At 37.5% G+C, this 26,144-nt stretch overlaps 2 protein-coding genes and 1 long non-coding RNA gene across 8 annotated transcripts in view; 2 read left to right on the top strand and 1 right to left on the bottom strand.

Moving 5' to 3' along the window:
• The window catches only part of PTK7 (protein tyrosine kinase 7 (inactive)), a 93,016-nt gene extending 87,334 nt beyond the window's left edge, over positions 1 to 5,682 (top strand). Inside the window, exons 18-20 of the mRNA XM_039324563.1 lie at positions 683 to 834; positions 928 to 1,106; positions 3,260 to 5,682. Of these exons, the coding sequence (XP_039180497.1) occupies positions 683 to 834; positions 928 to 1,106; positions 3,260 to 3,420 (492 nt within the window). The 3' untranslated portion in view covers positions 3,421 to 5,682. The remainder of the gene's footprint in view (positions 1 to 682; positions 835 to 927; positions 1,107 to 3,259) is intronic.
• A 6,051-nt stretch (positions 5,683 to 11,733) lies between these two features.
• Positions 11,734 to 14,110, bottom strand: LOC120299596. 2 transcript variants are annotated; one of them, XR_005554444.1, is made up of 3 exons: positions 13,452 to 14,110; positions 13,222 to 13,309; positions 11,734 to 13,087 (listed from the first exon to the last, which is right to left on the bottom strand). It is a non-coding gene; the product is annotated as an uncharacterized LOC120299596 (long non-coding RNA). The 2 variants fall into 2 exon arrangements; XR_005554445.1 differs by lacking the exon at positions 13,222 to 13,309.
• Positions 14,111 to 14,378: 268 nt separating this feature from the next.
• The window catches only part of SRF (serum response factor), a 92,854-nt gene continuing 81,088 nt past the window's right edge, over positions 14,379 to 26,144 (top strand). For 2 of the 5 annotated variants that reach the window (XM_039324590.1, XM_039324587.1), the window contains exons 1-2: positions 14,379 to 15,079; positions 17,012 to 17,083. In XM_039324590.1, coding sequence (XP_039180524.1) covers positions 14,558 to 15,079; positions 17,012 to 17,083 — 594 coding nt within the window. In that variant the 5' untranslated portion in view covers positions 14,379 to 14,557. The remainder of the gene's footprint in view (positions 15,080 to 17,011; positions 17,084 to 26,144) is intronic. The other 3 variants (XM_039324591.1, XM_039324589.1, XM_039324592.1) reach the window with 2 other exon arrangements.

Here is a 26,144-nt window from a genome sequence, read left to right as displayed (position 1 = left end):
GAAGGACACCCAGATTGCACATTTAATTATATTTTAATTACTTTAATTGTAATCATGTAATTTTGTAATTGTAATACAATTACAATTACAGTTTTTCTTATTTTCATTTGTAGGACAAATGTATTTAAAATAAAATAAAAAAAACATATATGCATCGTCAGGAGTATTCACTTGAATAGATTTGTTTTAGGTCTGAAATACCAATCTGCAGAGATAGCGGAAATTAAAAGAAACGAGAGTCTGCAATTAATATTTCATTGATGTGTGTGCTTTTTAAATTGGCCCAAAGTCTGGAGGGGCAACGTATATGTGGCCTGGAGCAACACTTAACATTTGGGGAAATGTTGGGCTGCATATATAAAACTAGCCTGTTCTTGGTTTAGAGATAAACTTCCTGTTTTTAAAGCTTCGTTGAACCTAATTGTTTCCTGCCTCTAAATAGTGAAAAATTGTGCCACCAGTGATACTGGCCAGAGGAGGCCCAGGGACTGCAAAGAAGAGACTTGGGGGATACTTACAGCACTAGGGTATTCAATTCTGTTCTAAGGCATTTTGCAGGATAGGAAATGACAACTGATGTTAACTGTCTGTCCTTTATTCTTCCTCTTCCAGGCCAGTTCAGAGAATACTTAGCTTCACATGGGATGCTTACTTATGGTTTTATGTATCTGGTGTTTTTCAGTTATCTTTCTGCTGTCAAGTGGCACTCGGGATGGAACATCTCTCCAATAGCAGGTTTGTTCACAAAGACTTGGCGGCTCGGAACTGCCTGGTCAGTGCGCAACGGCAGGTGAAGGTGACAAAACTAAGTCTCAGCAAGGATGTTTACAACAGGTAAGATTGCTTTGATCTCTTAGCGGATGCTCCAAAGGCCATGTTTAGAAAATTTGGGCAGAACTGATTTATCCTTTGCTTCTCCATGTTCAGCGAATACTATCATTACCACCAAGCCTGGATTCCACTTCGTTGGATGCCCCCCGAAGCTGTCTTGGAGGATGAATTCTCTACAAAATCTGATGTGTGGTCCTTTGGGGTCATCATGTGGGAAATATTTTCATTGGGGGAATTGCCACATTCATCATTGGTGAATGAAGAGGTGTTAGCAGGTATGTGAACCCTTATCAAGTTTTCCCTTATCTAGTGAAATGTATATAGACTGGAGTAACACTGGGCTATTGTAAAACAGCTTGTTTACTAAATAGCTAGCCTACTATAAAAGAAGTAAAGGTATGCTGGAAGGAGATACCCAGTCTGGTGTTCCACTTGGTTTCAGATGATGATTGAAAATGCAACATTAAGTTAGAACATAGAATAATAGAGTTAGAAGGGACCTTGGAAGTCTTCTAGTCCAACCTGCTGTTGATTGAGTTATTAATAAAAATGCTTGAAATCAATCAGATGCATTTGATTAATTGATTTTCCAGTTCTTATTGTTAATATAAATCTATATGCTATTAAAGCTCGGTTCTATAACGAGGAGAAACTGCACCATGGGGCAACAATTTTTGAACCCTCAGATGAGCTAACTTATGGAATGCGCCCAAAATCTGAGACCCATGACTCCCATGGAATTGAAATTTGGCAAATTTTATAATTTTTTTATGATGTAAAAATCATAATAAAACATTGTATGACTTCATACAAAATGTCACAAAGCATTTCATGTGGTAAATTCCTGATGTTTGACTGCCGTACAGTTCAACAAGGGCTATTTTCAGAGCAAATACATATCTGAATATCTCCCTGAATTTTAAGAACTTTTCCAGGGAAGGCAGTATATTAGAAGCTCTGCCATTGTTGAAGGCCTTAAGGAATCTGGCAAGGAAATATCTTTAAAATAATGACTCAGTGGATCCTAGGTTGTGCAGTATTTATTAAAAACTGCAAATACGAAAAGAAAAAGATCCTGTGAGGTGCAAGCATGGTCCTTGCTGAATGTGGGAAAAGAACAGAGCCTTCTCTTAGATCAGAGGTCCCCAACCTTTTGGGCACCAGTGCCATGGAGAAAGATTTTTCCGTGGACCAGAGGGGGTTGGTTTTGAATTCTACCTGCATCCCAAGGATGGAGCTTTGCTTGTTTGTGCGGCCCGCTTGCCGGCATGCTGTGGACCAGTGCCAGTCCACTGACCAGGGGTTGGGGACCTCTGCCTTAGTTGATGTCTATTTCAACATTTGCTTACATCTTACATTAAAAATAGTGCCCATTTCTTTTCTCACATATGCATTTGATTAGAATAATAGCCCTCATAATTAAGCTTACGACCTATGCTTCTAATTAGGTATTATTAGCATACTTTCAAGTCCAAACTTTATTTTTACAAGTTTTTTTATAAAATATTTAATTTAATATTATAAAATATTATTATTTTATAATAATCTTATTTTTTTTATAAAATAGCAGCTTCTTTGATGATAAATATTGTTGCCTATATCACATGATACATTTTGGAAGGTTTAGAAAAAATAAGACAGCCAGAAGAAAAAAGTTGAACTGCTCTAAGCCTCATGAGTTTGTCACAGAATTACAGCAGGTTAACAAACAAATCTGTGAAAACTTTATATTACTGCCAAAGCAAGCAAGTAATAATATCCGTGTTGAATTATTTGTATTTTATAACATATGCAACCTATTTTATATGTTGGATGATACTTGGAAAACCAATGCAAAATGTAACAGCTCCTTATCAGTGGGAACTGTTTCCCAGAGGTGAATAGCAGTACCTCCCTATGGAAGAGTAGGGATTTTTCCTATGGTTGGAAGAACTGAAGTCAGTTTGGAAAAAGACTGATGCACAGCTATGCATATTATTTATCCTAGTTCTTGCTATTGGTAAAGGAAACATGTTCAGCTTACTAAACTTTACTGGACAGTTGTGTTACTGTTGTACTTTATTTAATAAAAGAGATTTTATTACAATTTCTTCAATATAATTTCAGACAGGACAGAAAAAGGGGAAAGATGAATGGGATGGAATTGGAAGAGAGAATTGGATGAAAGATAGTATTGTTCCTCTTATCATTTTGATTTGACAGATCTTCCAAAACACACAGAAGAGCTGTTATATGGAAGATGGAGATTTTAAAGATAAAAAATAATCACAAAATTAGTAGATTATCAAAAAATAATCTAAGTTGCTGCTTGAAGGCAAATAATTAAGGAACTGTACTGTTCCTGAAAAGTTCATAGTACACGCATCCTAGAAAAAACTGGACGGCAGTCTTTCCTTTCTTATCCTGTGCTTTCTTTTTCTCTGTTTAGGTTTACAGTCTGGGAAAATGAAGCTTCCCCATCCAGACGGTTGTCCCTCCAAATGTTACAAGTTGATGCAGCGCTGTTGGGCTCAAAGCCCTAAGGACCGCCCGTCTTTCAGTGAGATTGCTAACATGCTTGGAGAAAGCCCATCAGAAAGCAAGGCCTGAGTAGGAAATGCCCACCCTATTCAAAGGTTGGATTGGACTGAAATCTCATTCTGGTATCTTGACTGTTACAGATTCTCAATGGGACCTAACAGAACCAAAGGGGACCAAAAACTTTTACACAAGTGGATGAAGGCTGTGGATGTTTTCTTGATCTGAGATGTCTTCACCAGGCTGTGTTCTCTGTGCCTGGCCAGGTTGCATTCCTCCAGGGTCTACCTCTGACTTCCACAGGACTAGTTAAAAACATCTTAGAAATGAAGGGAATGCTGGCAACTACCATCTTAGATACTTTCACAAGGAAAGCCTGTAACAAGTTTTTGGGACTTCTCTGTCTTGGCACATTTAACCTTTTATTTAGTTTTCAAATCCTTTCATGGAAAAGCACAGACAGGTTCCCTCTGGGAAAGGGTTTTATAATTTTGGGGGTGGGGGTGGGGAAGGGCACATGCAAAGAATCATGCTGCTCAGTCATTAATATTTTTTGGCAGGAGGCATTAAGATGGCAACAGGGAAACTAAAGTTGATAACGCCTGTTGTCGCTTTTATAATGTTTGCAGTATTTGACTGGATTTATCTTGTGAAGCAACCAAAAGTAGTGCTATGCACAATAGCAGCCCCATCCCAAGCTCACCTAATTTTTGATCCTGCAATGGTTTCTCACTTGACTGGAATCAGAAAGGCCTGGACTGCAATTATTTTCATCTTGAAGAGCTCCAGTGACTTTTCCTTGATTGTATCCCTGCTAAGGATCTAAGGAGAATCCTTCTTAAGACAAGGAGGAACCTGCATATTTATTGAACAATGCTTTATTTCTCCACCTGGTACTGTCAGTCTGTCAGGCCTTCTGCCGCCTCCTTACATACCCAGAAAAAAGCAACAAACACTAAGTGCCTGGCATATGAAGGAGACTTTCAGTAGCTTTCCTGATTATCTAATGCCGCTTTTTATATGATTCTTTTGGGGCAATGTTTGTTTTTCTTACTTTTTTTAAAGAAATGTTGACACTTTGCAGCCTAAGTAATTCTTTTATATGCACACACACATTTATATATATATTACTGGAATTGCAGCCTAGAGACAATTTAGCTTCAGTTTGCTTGAGCAGAGGAGTAGAACAGCCAAAAGGTTTTTTTTTTATAAAAAATAAAATAAAATACACTGCTTACAATAAAGAATCCCTCTCAAACAAAATTAAAATAAATTGCAATCTGTGTTTCTTTTCTTTTGTTTCTCTAGATGAATAAAAACATCTTGGAATGATTGTGGGATAAAAGCAACAAATGCTATCATATTAAGGTCAACACAATTTTTATTCATATTCTTTTAAAATGCTTTTAATCACTGAATTTATCTCATGTTTTTCCATTGTCTGGGTTGATTCATGACAAATGCTATGTCATCATTCATATGTCATATTGAATAGAAAACAACCCAAACTCATGGCTGAGCATTACTTGTGAACTGAGCAGTTATTTCTAAACTGTTGTATTTGGACTATGATATTCTTGAGATATCGTATCTGAGTTTCTTCATATAGCATATTCTTCCAATCCTGATTGTATTATTTAATATACAATAGGAATCTTCCATAAAAAGAGAAAAGGCTAATTCCATTACAGTTCTTTTCCAATACATCACCATGATTAATCTAACAAACTCAGACTGCTTTTGTTTGATTTTAAGAAATCAAAAAAATCAGTGTTTGCTTTGTATTTAATAACTTGGGAGATGTGCATACAGCACTGAATACTATATTGCATGTTTCTCAACCTTGGCAACTTGAAGGCAGGTGGACTTCAACTCCCAGAATCCCTCAGCCAGCCTTGAAGGTTGGGAATTCTGGGAGTTGAAGTCTGCCCATCTTCAACTTGCCAAGATTGAGAAGCACTGTATATTACATAAAAATCGTGTTATAGAATTAATACTTGTGTGGTGAAAAACTTGGAAGCAAGCTCAAGTGAGACAACCAACTCCTATACTTTTTTGTTGCAATCCCAAAATTGTGAATTTTGATAAACCTATGATAAGGCCAACTCACATGCAAAATTACTTTAGCCATTGTTTCTTACTGAAGCATCTATACAGTGACCATATTTTTATGGAAAGAATAAAGGACAAACCTGAAAAAAATAAATCTGAAAGAAGTTCATAAGATTAAAAATTGTTTATGTTTATAACCTTGCTTTACAAAGGAAAATTCAAAAGAAAATGAAGAAAAAATTTACAAAAACATGTATTCTAATAAAAATATGTAAAGTCAAATAGTAAATGTAAATTTATTTTAAAAAGATAATTCAGTTTCACATGAATGTGAATGACTAAGCATTAAGTGGTACCATTTGTATGGTAAAAGTTAAAGATCAAAATAAAGGATAAAAGTGAGTTTTTGAAAAATTTGAAGGACAACTTTCTGAAATAAAAGACTGTTCTTTATAGTAAAGGATATATGGTCAGTGTAAATATATAGGATCTGTATTCCAGAATAAAACAAAAAGCAAGCTATACAACTGCCAACTGCAATTTCTGAACATTACCCAAAAGGACTGCATAAGAAATTAATATTTATATACAGTATTACCAACTAAGACTGGAGAAGCACACCAATGCACTCAATGTCCATTGGGAAAAAAGAAATGGCTGTTGGAAGGCCTTTGTCAAACAGATTCCTTCAGCTTTTAGTAATCCCTGTCTAAATACATGTGTAGGATTGTGGTCTTGTATAGACTTTTTAAGAACCTAAACTTAAGATTGCAGCCCTTCAGAATCTTATGCACAAAAGCTCAATTGTCTGTTTTCTGTTTTTCAACCATGACAGCCGTTTCAGGTTTCTTGTACCATATTATTTTTTCTTGTGTTGCTGTTATTTTGCTATTCTATTCTCACTTACTCTAGTGTGGTGGCCTTTTTTGAAGAAACACACAGACATGGTGAAAAATGATCTGCTGTGAATGACTAAAAACTTTTCTCTCCAAGTAGAATATTAGGACTGAAAAACTCCAAATCAATTAAGCCCAACTCTGTCAGTTGCCAGAAATCACATTAAAGCCAACATCCTATTTAAACAAATTCAGTGAGAAGGAATTTGTCATCTGCTTCAATAATCAAACTATTTTTGCCACAGGAATTTTTTACAATAAACTTATTGCTGCCTGTTTCTCAATCTGTTATTTGTCGTCCCTCTGTATTAGACCACTATATTCTGTGTAACATCATTTCAATATTTGAAGAATGCTGTTCTCCATTTTCTCAAGGCTAAACATGTCCTGATCTTCTTCACTTTTTGTTTATTCATCTAATTTGTCTGGTCCATGGACTGGTAATGGGCCACGGCATGCCAGCAACTGGGCCGCACAAACAAGCAAAAATGCATTTTTATAGTTCAATCAAACCATATGATTGTCAAGGTGTGGTGGGGATTAATCTAATTGTGTAATTAAAATATTATTTTGAATAAGTATGGGATAGGGATTTCAAGGGAAGACATGAACAGAGCCACCTAACCTTCATTCTCTCTAAGCTGCAAAGAAGCTAGGCGTTCTATCCACAAAATTTACATTTACAGTCCAATCAGATGAGTGTAATACACCATAAATGGAAAAAATAGGAGGGGATAAGATACACAAGAGCAGAAGATGCCTGAAGGCAAGGAGTAACTTTGTGAAGGTTTCAAAACTGTTTTGCAAATTAATTGAACAGCAATACTTACCAACTGCTTTGCTTGCCTGGACTGTCAGCCAGCTTAACCTGAGGCAGATTTCCTTCCCAACTTGAACTGCAGTAATTAAAAGTTTGTCTGTGGTAGCTAAAACAAACAACTTCAACTGACTGCTAATATGTGACGGAACTATTTTATTGTGTAGCTCTATGACAAGAGAAGAAAGGAAGGGGTCTCAGTGCATAACCAGAAACTCTCAATAACAGGCTGATTGCAGAATCCTCAAGCTTTTTTTAAAAAAAATTAATCCTATTACATACTTCTGATTCTAATTAATTTGAATCCCCCATTTTTGAGAAGAATAGAGTTTACAGCAAGAATATTTTTTCACCAGACACTGTAGAACAAAAGGATTGGAAATTTGAGGAACTCATCTCTGTAGTCTCTGGATGGACTGCATTTACTATTTAGTAGTACATAATTTATTATATATATAGATTATATTTCCAGCATTTAACACCACCAGTTAATATATTCCTGAGCAATGTATGGAACTATCTGGGGAGGGCAACATAAAAGGTAAAATGTAAAAATATACTAAGAATATTTTTTTAAAATACTGGGGCCGTTGTGAAATTATAAATGCCTAAATAGGGAAATACATAAACTTGTAGTGCCTTAGTCTTGAGGTAGCCTTTTTTCTGACATCTCAAAGATTTTAGGGCTTTTATCTAGAATTCTGTAAGATTTCACCACCCTTGACTAAAATCAGTTGAACATGATAAAATCATATGAGATTTAGCAATTCTATATATGAGGTTTTGGTCATAAACAAAATAAAACATTAAATTTAGGGATCTTTCAAATTCAAAATGCAACAGCAATTTGGATACTATGAACATGATGCCCATCATTTTGCCTCCCCTAACCCCCCCCCAAATTGTATGAAATTAAAGCCAACAGAGAAAACACTAGTACCCCAAACTTAAAAAGTTACTGAAGCAAAAAACTTTTCCATCAGCAAAATAAGGATTTTAATGGAGACATTAAAAGGCCCTTTCTCCAGCAACATCTAATTTCTTTTTGAATGGAGTGAGTGAGAGCCTCTAAAAATGCTCTGAATGTCTGAGCAGGCTTACACAGAAGGAGGCTAACTGGTTAAAACTTTATGATGGTCAATAATCAGTTAATCAAATACACCCCAGTTGCATGAGCAAGAAATTAAGAACAAATACCTTGGTGGTTAAATATAGTTTATACAAGAAATGATGCATACATTTCACATTTAATCATATTAATGTAGAAAGATTTTAAATGCAGTGATTTATCTGATGGCATAGTCTCTGTGCTGATAAAAGAAAAGAACATAAGTACTTTTGTTTCTTCTTGGAAACCGCTTCTGGACTTTGTGCTTGGTGTGGAAAAAAATAATATGATTTGGGGTTTTTCAAGTTAGACTGATTTGCTGATACAGAAATGGCTAGTAGCGCATACTACTATAGAAATGTAAAAAGTTGAGATTTGATTTTAATGTCTGATTTTACTGCAACAGAGAGTTGGAAGCTTTCATACTACGTTCAGAATAAAATATTGTAGCACATTTTCCTTTTAAAACTGCTATGAGAAGACATAAAATTATAGTAATGAAAATGCTCTCATTTAAAAGAACTGTATTTTTTTCCAGTTCAGAATTTTAATTTCAACTTTTCTATTACTGAGTTGATTTAGATAGTTCTGTATATCATGGTCAGTCAAGCCAAGTCAGGCAAGTTTCATTATGACTTTTCCTTCTGAGAACCTAGCAATAAACAGGAATGATGGGTCAATACCAGCAGAACTCAGTTTCCACTTAAGGCTTGTTTCTATGATGAAATAAATTTAATATCAAGGGAAATGAACTTTGGAAGATGAGCTCTTAATCTAAGTCAGTAGTTACATAGTCAAACAGTTTCACTTACATTCAACTCTATTTTGCATAGTTCTACTTCTTGATCATGGGAAGAATTGGAGCATCTATCAGCCTGGCTAACTACAAAATCCCCTTCCCTCCCAATTTTCTTAGGACTGCCTCAATAGAGCTGGAGCTGTCAGAGTCCCTGTAGTCTCTTGTGTAACTGTTGAGGATGACTCTATGCTCAAAATGGTTTAAGAGCTGCTGGAACAAAATGACCATCATGTTTTTGAATAGCAAATGAGCACCTCTGAGGAAACTTTTATATGCTCCTTGTGAGTCCACATTTTACCAGTATTATCTTTTAAAATACTGACTTCTCTAGTCTTTTGATAATTTACACACAGCCTCATTTTTTGTCATCCCTTCCCTTTCGCAAAAGTCATAAGTTTTGATGTTCTGGTAATTTACTCATTCCCAAAGACAGCTGCAAAGTTTTTGTTTTAAGACCCAGGGCTTTTTTCCCCCATAGAACGCCCAGAACGGAGTTCCAGCACCTTTTTTGAATGGAACCTTGTAGGGTAAGCAAGGCGCGTTGTATGACGTGTGTGAGTTCCGGCACCTTTTTTTTTTAAAAGCACTGTTAAGACCAATAAGAGTTTGGGAAAATATTCCTCCATCAGCCATATACAGTAGGACCAGAAAATATATTTGAACTTCTTGGAAATAATGCAACAATGTCACTAGGGAATTTATATTGGGAATAAATAGGAGGCATGTTAGGAAGCAACCTTTCTTCACTTCTTGTTAAAAAATGTGGTATGAATGCCAGTGATGGTTGCATGTAACTCAACTTCAAAACTTGATGCTATGACTTTATATATAAGATGGGCCAGCTCACTAAATAGAAAACAAATTCATACAATTCTTTAACTTTGAGATTACAGAATTGTCTGTGATTTCCTCCCTCCTTTTCTTGTCATCCTTTCACCTAGTAAATTCAGATAATTTTTAATACGATTAACTCCATAGGTAATACATACATATTCTGAATTGTATCATCAAACTGAAGATGATGGTGTTTTGGAAAGTTTTTCCACCTACATTTAATGATAGAAAGGATGCTACAAGACCACGATAATGATAGGATAAGTTTTGTAACCTTCATATTACTTATGATAAGCTGTTAATAAAGTGGAAACTGAACAAACACAGTCAACCTTAAAAAAGATACAGTATATGATGGAATGACTAAGGATTCATTGTATGACGAAGTCAGTTATTTGCAATCTTGTTACCCAAGAATGATAAAGAATCAGGAATCTGGTAGTCTCTTTTCCGGGTAATAATTTTTGTTATATTCTTCATCAGATGCATCACCGTGCAGATCAGAAAAGCTTATGTTTTTAAAAAAATTGCCTAGTCAGAAAAGGAGGGGATACGAGACTGCCTGTTTTTTACTACATAATTGAGCCTGGAAATTAAGGTCATAAGTTGTGAGTTATAAAACGGGTCACCACAGGACCAGACCTGGGTGACCTTGGGCCAGTCATTCTCTCTCAGCCCAATCTACCTCACAGAGTTGTTATGGGGAAAACAGAAGAGCAAGGAGTATTAGCTATGTTTGCTGCCTTAAGTTGGGAATTACAAAATAATATTGCATTTTATTTATTTTAATTTTTTTAATACTTTATTGGTTTTTAACAATAACAATCTCCAGTGCCTGGTGTACAGCGTGTTGTCTTGGTTTATATATTTGAAAAAAAGGCAATAATAATTAATTAACAGTCAATAGATTGAATTTGATAATTCCATAATTAGACTTCGATATAACAATAAAAATGGAGTGGACTATAAAATTCCCAGGAGAATCATCAGAGTTTGGGAGACAGAAAGTATATATCCTACCTATTCTATCTTCTGTATTCCCAACAATATTTGTAAAAACACAAGAATTGCCAGGTAAGTGGAATATATCAACTTGGAAAACTATTCGGCAAAAGAAGGCGGCTAGAGACAGATTTAAGAGATTTGACTCGCCCTAACAGATGGAGTATTACATGAGCAAACTCTTGTTTGAATATGGTTAAAAGAATAGAGAACTTTGAACATAAAGGGGCCCTATAACAAGAGGGATAAGAGATTTAAGTAATATTGTATGTTTTACAATATATGAAATGTAAAAATATTGGGATGATGTAACTTTTATAAATATAAGTGAAATATAAGCTGATCAAAAAGGATGTTATACTCAGATGCTATAAGATAAGAAGTACAGTATTTTTATCACATGAAATATGAAAATATTGGGATGGTGTATCTAAATGGAAAATGGATATCTAAATGACTAACATTGACAAAATCATGACTGATAAGAATGGATTGAATATAAATGGGAAATTAAGCTTAAACAAAAATCACAAAAATTAGGATGCATGGTGAATTAATGAGATGATGGTTAAAAGAATAATATAAGCTGATAAAAAATGTTATACATGGATGTTACCAGTATCTGTACAAATATGAAAAAATGTCTATATTTAATCATTTATATATTGAAAATATTAAGAATAATATTTGTTTAAGGTTGAAGGAGAATATAAATGGCAGAAGGGAAGATCAAAGAAATATATTATTAATTAATATTGCATTTTATTGATGAGTTAATGCTCATGGTGGTTCAGAAGTGCAGGGAGTTGTGTTGATCCATTTCTCTTTGTGGCTTAAACTTGCATGATACATCTTGCAAAAATATTCAGCTGCAGAGTCCAAAGAAGCACCATTTTTATTTCCCATTACATTGCACTTTGTGGTTTCAAAAATCACTTTTTATTTTGACATATTTACCCTATAATTAATTGAACCTGGTTTATGGAAATAACCTGATTGTAGGTGTTTACACAATACTATGAACCAAAGCATGTTAGACTTTTGGGGCAATTTTGGTTTTCTACAGTCACACAGACTATGTCACTTAAAAGCTGAAACAGCTGCCATTTTGTATTCCTTTAATCTGGTTGCTGTATTTTAGGGTTATCATAAACCACATTATTCACATAAACATGATTTGTATTATCTATAATACAAATTTATAATCTGAAGGACACAGTAAGTCTGAACATTAAATGAATTTGCAGTAGCGAAAAAAAGTAAAAATGACACATATGCTAACTGCAAGTGCTTTAGTCTTCCAGTACAGAGTATAATGGCCAAATGATTAAGTCAACCACCTGACATAAAATAGTGAGTTGCATAAAAGCAAATTGTGATAAGTGTGCTAAATTTGGGCTAGGAAGATCTGAGTTCACATCCATGAAAAAGCATCATGTTCATCTATCAGCTTCAGGCCATTCACTTACCATGATTATAACGAATGTAAAATAATTTCTTGGGAGCCAAACTTTTCTGCCACTTAAGAAAAAGGGTCCTTTTAGACCAGTGTTTCTCAAGATGTATGGACTTCAGCTCCCAGAATTCCCCAGACATGCATAGCTGGTTAATTCTGGGAGCTGAAACCCACACATCTTAAAGTTGCTGAGGTTGAGAAACACTGCTCTAGACTTTTGTCTAGGTCTTTTGTACCTGTCAGTTATTACTTTAGGATAGTGGTGGGATTCAAATATATGAACAAACGGTTCTCTGTGTGGATGCTGTTTCCAGAAGTCCATTTTAGGTCTGGGCAACAAAAAATTAGCTACAATTCTGCTGAAGTGGTGCGAACACCACTGCTTTAGGAGCTATCAAAAGTGGAACTGTTTTATAGTTGTATTTTGTATTTTGTTGTTAACCAGTTTGATTGTGCAACTGCAGGAAATAAGCCCCATACCTAGATCAGAGCTTGCTTTTTACAATCCTGATGAGATTCAACTTCAACTGATACTACTACCAGATTGTAGGCCAACTGTATTGATTTCCCGGGTACTTTCAATGTAAAGAACAAACACCAGCGGATCGATCAGAAGACAATGAAAGCCTCTTCCCAAGTAAATGAGTTTGCAGCAAAACTCGAAGCAGAGCTCCTCCTTTAACAGCACAGGAACCTACGGCAGGCAGAAAGACTCCAAAGGGCGGGAGAGGGCAGTGTAGTCCCCATTCCTCCGCACACTGGCAAGAGAAGAAGGCTGTAACAGAAACAGAAGATTGTGGCAGTATAATAATAATAGTAATAATAATAATAATAAAGTTGGAAGGGACCTTGGAGGTCATCTATTCCAACCCCCTGCTCAGTATATAAATGGGAGAAGTAAATACATACGAGCGCCCAGTGTTACCAGCTTTCTCCTCTCCATCAGGAGGAACCAGTGTGCTGGAAAACTGATGGGACATCAAAGACCCAAATCTCTCTGAAATACATATTGCAATAAAGGTAACTCCCAACAGCATAGTGTTGCTGGCGCCCTCCTTGTAACCAGTGCTTCATCTCTTATTACGAACACAGGAAGAGTGGGGGGAGGGGAAAGAAGCGGGATCGCCTCCTCGACTGACCTTGTAACCGAACTGAAACTTATCTCCATGACTGGATCGCGCCGAGTTTTCGCTATTTATTCCTACATCGAGCAGAACAAGCACTAACCCCGAAATAACTCGAGCACGTGAGCCTCCAAAGCCAGAAGGGAGCCACTCCACGCTGGGAGGGGCGAGAAACACGTCTGGGGTGAGATTCCCTTCGTGCCAGTCAAAGGTTTGGGCTTCCACGCCTTGTTCTCACCCCTCTCGGATGGGGTCGGGGGCAGCTAACGTCCGCGCGCCGCCGATCCTCGGCGCTCCCATCCTTTTCTTTGCAATCGGCGTGTGAACCCCAGCATTTCCGGCAATGCCGCATTCCTACTCTTTGCAAGTCCCAGAATCCGTCCCGGCTTCCCCAAGTTTGACGCATACTTGGGGGCGCACCGGTCCGACAGTCTGTCAGCTATTGGCTCTGAGCTGCTTCGAGCTCCCCCCCCCAACCTGGAGGAGCCCCCCAGATGGGACTATAATTCCTTTAACCCCGTGCCCGGCCAATGGTGATTCTCTTTGGAAAAAAAGGAAAGGCGATAGGTCGGAGAAGGTTGGGTCTTTTCCGTTCTGTTGCTCAATCGGCTCATAGCATCTCTTCCTTCCTCCCCCACCGGTTCAGTACTGATAATTTTAGAGGCTCTCCTTTGAACTAGCACGGCTCTTTCTCTTTAAGAGCAGCGCCTCGGGGTGACGTCTCAACGAACGCAGCTCTTTTGGAATGTATGCAAATGAGCCCTTATGTCTTCGACCAACGAGAACCCTACCCTGGTCCCCTACAGCCAACGGCGTCCGAGCGCTGCTAGGGGGCGGCCAATAGATGCAAAGCGCCGGCTCTCACCATATAAGGAGCGTCCTCGCCATAAAAGGCAACATTGTATCGCTTTATATGGGGGAAAGATAGCGGGGGGGGAGGGGGTGCCCCGGGCCGGCGCGGATCCTGACTCTGGTGTGAGGCAGCGGCTAGGAAGGCGGGCGGAGGCTGGGTACAGGCAAGGGGGCCGGGTCGGAGCAGCCGGCGCTCGGGTCCATGGCAGGGCCGGTCTGACTCGACGCCTTAGCCCCACTTGGAAGGAAGAGGTGGCGGCACCGGCACTATGTTACCCAGCGGGGCCGGGAACGGCGCTGCCGCCTTGGCCCGGAGCACGATCATGGGCATGGGGCGGACCTCCGGGCGGGTAGGTGCCGGGCTTCCCCGTGGGGCGAACGGCAGCGGTGCTGCTGCAGGAGTCCGCGGGCCCGGCAACGGGACAGGCCCGCCTAGCGGGCAGGGGACAATCGGGGGTCGCTTCGAGCGAGACCGGGATGTAAGCGCGGCGGCGGCGGCGGCGGCCAGCGGCAGCGAAGGCGATTCGGACTCGGCCGAAGATGAGGAGTTGGTAGGCGAGCGCCGCGGCATTAAGCGGACCTTGGGTGACATGGAACTGGGGGTGGGGGGAACGGAGGCGGTGGCCGCGGCGGCAGCGTCCGGGGGTTACGGCGGAGTCAGCGGGGCCGTGAGCGGCGCCAAGCCAGGCAAGAAGACCCGCGGCCGGGTCAAGATCAAGATGGAATTTATCGACAACAAGCTGCGACGCTACACCACGTTCAGCAAGAGGAAGACGGGCATTATGAAGAAGGTACCGCGGTTGGGGCGTGGGGGACGGGCTGCCTTCCAGGATGGCCGTGCAAGGGTGGCCGGAGACGGCGATCGGAATCAATGCTGGGGCTCTGAAAGGAGGGGCAGTGGTATTTTGAGTGCAAAAAGAAAGGGGCCGGAGCCCAAAGCTGCTGCTCGGCAGCCAGTCCCAAACGCGGCGTCTGGGACGTGAGAGCGCTCTTTAACCCGCTTGGACGAACTGTTCTGAACTCCACGTGTTCTCCTGACATTTGCAGCAGCAGCAAGCTTCGACTTGCTTGTCCGGTGCAGCCCTCTCGCTGCCTCTCCCGAAGGATCCGGCTAGTATTGATACCGGAAGGGAAGACAGACACAGGCCTACCTATCAGCCACGCTCGCGCCGGAAAGGCACGCCCCATTCCGGCCCGGATTCAGCTCTAGGCAGACCCTTGTGGAGAGAGACCTTTAATTTAAGTACCGCAAAAAAGGCGATTAGGATAAAATGCTGCGCTACTTTAGCCCTGGGTGAACGAGTGGTCTCGGTTCCGAGTTAAGCCCATTTCGTTGGCCTATCCTGCACAGCACCGAGCTCTCTTCTCCCCTCTCTCTGTGCTCAATCCGGGAAACTTGGGCGCGCTCCCTGAACTCAATTGTAGAGACCCGAGTTCCACTGAGGTTAAGGATTGTGCTTCTTTCTGAGTTTAAAGGGGAAGAATGACCAGGAAGTTGGAAATGCAGCAGATCCATCAGTCTTGTAGGAAGGGAGTGAATGCTAAGCATGTGTCCAAATCAGTACCGTCACTGGTTCTTTTAACCTACCATCAAATAGAATTTCACTGGATTAATTTTGAAGATAACTTTGATAAGGCCTGTTATCTTTGTTTTGTTCAAGAAACTCTACTCCCAGATTAGAGTGCATAGGATTGCAACTTTAGGTGATTACGAAGTTGAAGTAGCAGTGGGTTTCACTTGTTGTAGCTTATGCTTATGTCAGGATGTGTATATTGGAAGAACTCTTTAAGACTTCAAGTCATGTTAAAACTAACAACAATGCAAGCTTTCCCTGACAAGGGTTCCACTACGATTTAAATGGGGCTAGTTAATAAGCTCTGCTCTGCTAACCTTAGGATTGAACTCCAGAATAATTGCAAAACAAACTGTAGAAAAAGATCAAATTTACGTAAAAAAACCCAAATGTGCTAAACTTTGCTATGTTCAGCTTGATGGAAAATGGTTTTTGTCAAAAATATAGCTATTGTTGGAACTAGATAACACTAATATTTAGTTGACTGTTTACTCTTTGATTAGCCAAATGGTCACCCATAAAACTTTCAGACAACTTTTAAGAACCCTAATGGTTGTACTAACATTTCTGCAATTAATTTTATAAATTTCTTTGATAGATTAACATGGACATTGAAGAATGTTGACAGCTTTGGCAATAGTCTACCTGGCCCAGAACTTTGCTAGATAAAAACAGTGCTTAGCCTGCTCCTTGCAAGGAATAGCATAAAAACAATGTGTGCATATGCATCTCTGTATGCATCCCATAGTAGAATTTGGATCACTTTAATGCTGCAGCTGTACTTCTGAGTGCAATTTTAATGAATTCTGAAAATCTAGTGTCCAGTTCTTAGTCTGAATTTCTGGGCATTCCTTATTTATACATTTTGGTTGTTACTGTTTAGTACCTTGGAGACAAAATAAGAACGTATGATCATTGTTTAATAGAGGTTTTTTTAAACCACAGTTGGTTGAATTCACTTAATGCCAAGCTGCACAATAATACCAAGACTAAAACTGTTGTTTACAAACCACACTGGTTGAATTCACATTATAGTCTAAATTAAAACCAAATACAATCATGTTATAGTTTGGTGGTTTGGTGAAAGACACATTTTTTGTTGTCATGAAGCCACTTCCTATTCATACCATGGCTTCTGCCTTTTTTTAGAATCTGGAAAGAGACCTTAACACTTTGACTGCTCCATTGGATGGAGGTGGGGCTCCAGTATCCAACACTGAGGTACTCATAGTCTCTCTGAACTAGGCTAACCCTGATTTTCCCAATATCATTCCCTCTCATGACATTTGAAAATTGTTTGCTTGGGGAACTCTGGGTCAGCTTATGTTAGAAGCCTGTGAAAAAAATCCATTCCATTTATTTATTTTTATCAAATGTATACATATTTCATTGTTTTATCTCTATACCACCCAGAGATGGGTGATGTATAAATTTGAAAAATAAATAAAAAATTAGTAAGATAAAAAACATTTTATAATGATGTATCTATCATTTTAGGTAGCCTGAGGATTTAAAAAAATCAGCATGCAAATGTTTTAAATATTTCATATTGACTTGTTCATTAAAACAACATTGTATGAGCCCAGCAACTGTTCTATAGTTTGAAAACCATCATTTGTGGGTTACTACAGTACATGCAGCTAGCCATTTGGGGTTGTTCAGCAAATGATGACCAAATCTTTTTTTTTTTTTATTGAATTTTTTTCAAAAATTTTACAAATAAACATCCACCCCCCCCTCCCAAACCACCCCCCCTCCCCCCCCCCGACTTCCCAGAACTGAATATAGGATTATTTAACAAATTTTAAAAAATAACGTATACAATTTATAAGATAATTAATAATAATAATAATAATAATAATAATATATATAATAATAATATACGTAAAAAAAGGAAGAAGAAAAAAAGGGAAAAAGAAAAGAGAGAGAGAAAGAAAAAAGAAAGAGATAGGCGAAAAATAAAACATATATAGAAAAGTATATAAATAATAATACAGAAGAAGAAAGAAAGAAAGAGAAAAAAAAACAATCATTACAAGTTATAAAAAGGCTAAATAATATTTTTCCATATCTAAATTATGTTGTATAAAATTTATCCATTTTTCCCATACCGCAAAAAATTTCTCTTGAGATTGCTCCTTTAAAAAAGCCGAAATCTTTGCCATTTCTGCCAAATACGAAACTTTATAAAACCACTCTTGTAAAGTAGGCAAGGATTCCTTCTTCCAATATTGTCCTATTAACAGCCTAGCGGCTGTAATCAAATTTAGCATCAATATAACCTCCCTAGCATCACAATCAGTAACAATACCTAATAAAAATAATTGCGGAGTAAATTTTACCCTCCTTCTAAAAATTCTCTGAATATTCCACCATATCTTAATCCAAAAAGCTTTTATATGCTTACACGTCCACCAGATATGATAATAAGTAGCATCCAAGTATCCACATCTCCAGCATTTCGGCTGTAAATTAGAGTACATAATGGACATTTTCTTTGGATCAAGGTGCCATCTATAAAACATCTTATAAAAATTCTCTCTTAAATTTTGCGCTTGTGTGAATTTAACATTTCTTGTCCAAATAAGTTCCCAAATATCCATTGAAATCGATTCACCAATATTCTGTGCCCATTTAATCATACAATCTTTAACTAATTCAGATTCTGAATCCAATTCCACTAAAACCCCATAAACTCTCTTAATATGGGTTGGCCTTTGATCTCTTACTTGTTTTAGGAGAGTTTCATCTTCTCTAAGCCAGCCCATTTTACAATCCATCTTCCATCTGTCCACTATTTGTCTATATTGGAACCATGAATAAGTTAGATTTTCATGTATTAGTTCTTCCAAAGATTTTAACTGCCAGTCTTGGCCATCCCATCTAAGTAACTGTGCATAAGAAACCATATCCATATTAACCCCTTTCCTTATACCTTCTATGGCATGCCGAGGTATAGCCCATAATGGTATTTTAAAATCAAATTTATAATACTTCCTCCACACTCTAAGCAAAGAGATTCTTATAATATGAGACTTAAAAACCCAATCCACTTTTTTATTAAATATTAAATAGGCATGCCATCCAAAAAGTAAATCCCAACCTTCCAAATGAAGTATTTCTATATTTGTTAAATTCACCCAATCGCTGATCAATGTTAGTACTACAGCATCATAATACAATTTCATATTTGGTACCTTGAGTCCACCTCTCTCACGAAAATCTTGCATTATTTTAAGTTTCACCCTTGGTTTTTTCCCTGCCCAAACAAATTTATTAATACCTTTTTGCCATTCATCTAAATTACGATCACTCTTTAAAATAGGTAACATTTGAAACAGAAAAATAAACTTTGGCAGGACATTCATTTTAATAACTGCAATTCTACCCATAAGGGATAACTGTAAATTGTTCCAATTTTTTAAATCCTTCTGTATCTCCGTCCACAACTTTTCATAATTATTTTTATACAGTTTTGCATTGGAAGCAGATAATGTAACCCCCAAATATTTTACCTTATCAACAATTTCAAAATCTGTTAACTTAACTAAAACCTGTTTATCACCATTAGTCATATTTTTAGCTAATATTTTGGTCTTATTATTATTAATTTTAAAACCAGAAACACGTCCATATTGTTGGATCAATTGTAATAATTTTACCACCGAACAAATAGGTTGAGACAAAGTAACAACCAAGTCATCTGCAAAGGCTCTTAATTTATATTCTTTTTTATTAATTTCTATTCCTTTTATTTCTTGAGACTCCCGAATTTTAATCAACAATATTTCCAATGTTAAAACAAACAATAACAGGCAAATGATGACCAAATCTTGTAATGGTGAAGTTTTCATGTAGTGTGCTGTGGCACATTGGTGTGCTGCAAAAGATACGCAGGTGTGCTGCATCAGCCAGAAGCCTGCTTCCTGTGACTTCACCAGTGGCAGATTGCCACCATGTTTCTTCACAGGTCCCAGCAATTAGTGACATAGAAGTTCCATCTATCAGTTGTGTACTGTGAGATGAAAAAAAATTGAAAACCTCAAGCAAGTACAGTAATGTAATATACCAACTCAGCTATAATATGTTGTTTCTTATATTGGGTCAAAAATCATTTGCAGATATTTTATCTTGAGTTAATATTGGTCTGCTCAATAGACACCACCCATATTGTGGTGTTGCCAGTCTAAAAAAATGGAGAAGATGCACATATGCAGCAACACCTGTTGGGTCATGATCTTGCATATACCCATTGCCTTTAGACTGATTCAAGAAAGGGTACGAATTCATAAAGTCTTGATGCTTTCTTGCCAGGATGAAGAAAAGACAAATATATCTTTTCTAGGACTACCCTGAATGACCGACAGTTGGGAGATCTCACATTGTTGATTAATTTAGCCTTCCAATGTACTTGGGCAGTGTTATTTTAAAAACCAAAACAGTTTCCAAAGCAACTAAAAATGATTAGACATAGCTAAGACCCTGTCTGCAAACTTATGATTTAAAATTAAAAAAGGAAAAAGGGAAAAGAAAATGTAGGTATTATTTCTCAAAGGTTTTGTTCATAGTGAAGACTCAAAACTATTCATAGTCAGGATTTTTTAAAATAACATTCTTAGTATTTAGCAAACAGCATGTTGTCTGGGTTCATGTATTTAAAAAAACAATGAATAATAATTATCATAAACAATAAATTAATTGCTTAGTAGTCTTCTTCTTACTAGTATATATTCAATGTTACATATCACATTCCTTTCTCTCTAACTCATTTTTCTAGCCATTGATAGAAATTATCCTGTTCTAAAATACACTGAATCTTCTTTCTCTTTTATCTTTAAAGTCAATTTATCCATTTCTGCACAATCCTAACCCCAACCCCACCCTATTCTTAATTAATTAATTTTATATATTTATATTATCAAGGTGGCAAGAGCCAGAGGATGGAATAAACTGGAGGAGTGTAAAATTCTCCTCTATAAAAAAGTGTAGAGGGAGCCATACTCTAAAACAGCTGGGCTTTAGTTTGGTGCAGGTGGTTGTACTTAAGGCTTTGGGGTAAGGTGAAGGCAGTGGTGGGATTCAGATATGTGAACAACCAGTTCTCTGGGTGAATGCCGCTTCCAGAAGTCCGTTCTGGGCCTGGGAAACAAAAAATTAGCTACTGGTTCTGCCAAACTGGTGCGAACTGGCTGAATCCCACCACTGGGTGAAGGACTGCAGGACAGGGATTTTCTGTTTTGTTCCTGAATTATAGTAGAATCTTGTAGTGGGGTGATCTTTGTTTTGAAAATATTCCTAATTTAAGTTTTGCGTTTTCTGCCTTGAAATGTTGAAAAATCAAGACTGTTAGTTTTCAAGAAACTGGGAAAAAAAAGAGGTTGCAATGTCTCTTTGGCTTTAAACATACTCCATTCACACAATCCTGCTGCTGTTGTTAAATTTAAGTGGCTTAAATGTAAAACACAGGCTCCTTAACAACTGAGGTTCCTGGATTCCATGAAAAGCTTGAACTCTGATCCATAGACTCCTAATCAAACTTGCCATAGAAAGCATATGGGAAGCATGAATATAACTTTAATGGGATTTCCAGGAAAAAGCAGTGCTGCTAATAAATGCTTGAGCATCTACATTTGGCTTTGTTTTTCATGTAAAGTCATGTACAGCCAACAAATGGAATGATGGCTCAGCTGATGGCACTCCTGGGTGACCTTGTCTTAGCTCTGAGGCTAAACAAGGCCAGGCAAATTAGTTCTCAGTTCAGAGACTACCTGGGAATATCAAGGCTGTCACTTAGACTGGGAAGCTGGGGCCATCTTGGAAGGAGGCCATAGAAAGCCGCTTCTGTATTCTGGCCAAAAAAAGTACATGATGTCACCAGGAATTGAACCTGACTCAAAAAAAAAAATCTTTTTATATAGTCATAAATTACATGGCAAATTATAAAAATCACATTGGATTTCAGCAGAAAAGGAAGGACATATTTGTATACAGCTGCATAACAGTACTGAGTGGTCTGTCTGACAAGTTCATCTTGGCAATTAAACATTTCTGTAGTGAGCTTGTAGGTATTCATCCTTGAAAAAGTAACGCCATGGAGAACATGCAGATTTTTCAGTACCATTCAAGAGTCCATTTTTGCAGAATTCCACGAGGGATGATTTGTTAAAAAACTGGTTTTATGTTTGTGTTATAAATGTGCCCTAGGTTTTTATTTATTAGATTTGTTTGCCACCCATCTCGCCTAGAGGCAACTAAGTTGCTATGCGTAAGCACATCTCTTGATTTAATTATGCCTGCTTAGGAAACAGTAACAAGTACATAAAATTGATAATATCTCTGCCTAAAGTATGCAAGTATTACATTCTGGATCATTATAGCTGTATATTTTTCCCCCTGTCACAAATATACAGTGACATAGTCACTACCGGTACACTATTCCTTTTCAGGTTACACAACATGCAAGGCAGAGAACAAAATGAGAAATAGTGGACAAAGGAAGTTAAAAGCAAAACATTTTTTAAAAAGGAAATTAACTTTATTTTTTATTTATGCCATTTGTTATATCTTTTTGCCTTTGCAAACCATACCTGCTTCTACTACATTATCACCATGTATTACTTGTACGTTGCTTTTGTTCTTTAAACGTCTCTCTTTTTTAAAAGATGTCATCAACCCAATCGAGCCATGATTTTTTGCATTTTCCTTTTTCTCCTGGCCCCATTCACTCTCCCCTCATATTTTTCTTTCTATATGATCAAATCACCTCAACCTCTCTATCTGGTTGGTATTTTTTGTATTTGGCCCATATTAACTCGGCACCCATCCATTCTTGAACCAGTTTTATTTTACAATACACAATCTTTAAGTAACCCATTCCCATTGCTCTCAACTTTATATTTCTTTTATATTCATTGCCTGCTTCATTGATGTGTTTGGGATCAAACTGAGCTTTGGCTTCACTAGTGACATACGGACCAAAATAGGCCCCAAATTACCAATACTTCCTTAAGGCTAGTACAGACAGTAGCACAATGTGGCACAGATAAAACTACAGCTGATAACCTAGTATGCTCTTTTTCTTTCTTAAATGCAGTGTGCATGTTTTTTTCAAATAAATATAGTTGAAAAATAAGGTCAAGCCAGTATTCCAATGTCACATTTCTAAAAGTGCTCAAATAGTTGCATTTCAGAAACTATCATTTCCCTTCTAGTAGATATGGGAGTTTTGTTTTAATGAAAAAATGTGAACTTATACAGAATCTCATTGTTTCTCCTTTACTTCCTGTATAAACAAAGGAAAGGAAAAAAAATGTTACTATGTAAACACATACAGAGTACAAATGTTATGTAACTGATATATACACCTGTCTAAATGGCACTTAAACCACAAACAGTTCCAAAATTTTGTTTGAAATTCATCTTGTTTATTTTTAACTGCTCTGAGACAATTTCTGTTGTCATTTAGTTTCAATGCATTATAAGTTTGCTAATATTTTATTGGTATTCCCTCAAAATTGTTGTTGGGGAAGCTTCTCATTCACAAAATGACTGTTAGGGATGATGTTGTTAATTACAAAATATTAATTTACCTGGATGCCCCTTTGTCAGATTTCTCTAGCATCAAACAGGAGGGAGAAGAACAGTTATATCTTGAGTACAGATTAATAGATTTATTAGGGAAAAAAATCTTGCAAGAAGAACACAAGGTCAACTGCTGTGTTACGGTGCTGCTTTTATTTAGGGCATTCCTCTCTGCAAATTATGTTCACAAAACTATGCAGTACTAAAATCATGAATTGGGTCCAGATGGTCTGTTTTCTGAAAGGACCTAAAAATCAGTGGATGTTATTTTTATTCTAATGCTTTTAAATATTTAAATCATCTTAATGTTAACCTAATTTTAAAAAAATAATAAAACAATTGAAAAGGATGATCACAAACAGGTACCATAATACAGGTGACAGTTTTTTTAAAAAAAGAACATGGTAAAGATGAAGAATAAAACAGTCATACATGAAATATAAGATTGGGTTGTGACATGATCTGGGTAAGGATGTTTAATGCTGTAAATGGTGTATCATCATCACATATGAACTACTTCACCCAGAGGAAGATCCAGATTGAAAATCTAAACCAGCCTTCTGCCTGGTGTCATTCTAATGTGCTGGAAGCCATTTCCTACCATTCACAGCCAGCTATGATTGGCTGAAAATGAGAGGAGCTATCAATGAACATTGGCTGTGACTGGATCACAGTAATGGTAATAGTAGCTGAACTCGGTGGGAGAACAGGACATTGAAGATGGGTGATCTAAGTGAATAGGTATGAGCAGATATATTAAAAGCTGTTCCATATTCAAGTAATTGCTGATAATCAAAGTTTCCTATGCTATCAGGTAGCAGTTCTCAAACATTTTGGTCTCAGGACCCCTTCTTAAAAATTATTGAGGACCTCAAAGAACTTTGGTTTATGTGGGTTATGTTGATTGATACTTATTGTATTAGAAATTAAAACAGAATTTTTTAAAAAATTCTCCCTAAAATACTACCTTTACTTACAGATTTTCCTCATTTTAGCAACTGTCTTGTTTAGTAACATGTTGTAGTTACAACAGTGATTAAAAAGTAACTTCTTTTGTAGGCAATTTGTAGGCATTTGCAACCTTTGCAGGTTTATAAAACAAAGGAAAGCTGAGCATTGTGGCAGTTTCATTTAGCAACAGCTTTGTATAACAGCCAAATTGCAGGTCCTAATTATGATCACTAAATGGGGGCTACCTGCAGTGGTGGGATTCAGCCAGTTCACACCACTTTGGCAGAACCGGTAGCTAATTTTTTGTTGCCCAGAATGGACTTCCAGAAGTGGCATCCACACAGAGAACCGGTTATTCACATATTTGAATCCCATCACTGGTTACATGTATCTTAACAACCACTGCAGCATTTGCTAGTGATGTGGGCAATCCATGTTGTTGTTTGTCCCCCTGGATATATTGTTGGCCCCCACATTAGGAACTCCTTGAACCAATGTATATATACCAATGAGGAATGAATCTAAAGCTTGTCTTGTTTATTAACTTTGTTATATTTAAATTGGGCCAGTGAATCCTGTTTTACAGATTGACTACCATAATAATAATAATAATAATAATAATAATAATAATAATAATAATAATAATATTTCAAGGAGATTCATTATCACCATTACTATTTGTTATTGCACTGTTTCCTCTGTCAACAATACTGAATAACTCAGGACATGGTTATCAAACATCAAAAACATCTGCTAGACTATCCCACCTCCTTTACATGGATGATCTGAAGCTGTATGGAAAAACATCATCTGAAATAGAATCGCTGCTCAACACTGTCCGTATATATAGCCAAGATATTGTAATGGAGTTTGGCTTGGACAAATGTGCCACACTTACTATCAAACAAGGAAAAATAGTGAAAACTGAAGGAATCAAGATGCCCCACGAAAATAACATTAAGAGTCTGGATGAGGAAGAATACTACAAATACTTGGGTATCCTTCAAGCTGACAACATCAAGCACACTGAAGTCAAGAAAAAGATTAGAGGTGAATACATCAAGAGAGTGAAGAAGATCTTAAAATCCAAACTCAATGGAGGAAATACCATAAAGGCAATCAACACCTGGGCAATCCCAGTCATTAGGTACACAGCTGGAATAGTGGACTGGACTCAAGCAGAACTAAAAGCAATGGATAGGCAGACCAGAAAAATAATGACAATGAATCATGCCCTTCATCCACGCAGTGACATTGATAGACTTTATCTACCAAGGCAAATAGGTGGGCGTGGAATGCTACAAGTACATCAGATGGTTGAAGAAGAAAAAATGGCTTTGGAAGAATATCTGAAGAACAATGATGAAGATGCACTGAAATTAGTATATCAGGAAGGCTTACTAACTACTGGAGAGACCAAACTGGCCTACAAGAAAGACCAAATGAAGAACAGAATAGAGGCATGGGAAGACAAAGCACTACATGGCCAATACATGAAAAAAATAGCTGGGAAAGCAGATAATAATAAAACCTGGCAATGGCTAAGAGCAGGAAAATTGAAGAAAGAGACCGAGGGACTAATTCTGGCTGCACAAGACCAAGCCTTAAGGACAAATGCATACAAAGTCAAAATTGAGAAGACAGCAACAGACAGTAAGTGCCGCCTATGCAAAGAAGCTGAAGAAACAGTGGACCACTTGGTAAGCTGTTGCAAGAAGATTGCACAGACTGATTACAAGCAGCGGCATGA

This window comes from Crotalus tigris, unplaced genomic scaffold, assembly GCF_016545835.1.
Source record: "Crotalus tigris isolate CLP2741 ecotype Arizona unplaced genomic scaffold, ASM1654583v1 scf7180000024302.2721777, whole genome shotgun sequence".
Lineage (NCBI taxonomy): Eukaryota > Metazoa > Chordata > Lepidosauria > Squamata > Viperidae > Crotalus > Crotalus tigris.
Note: the sequence above shows the minus strand (reverse complement) of the source record. Positions and strands in the feature narration are given on the sequence as shown.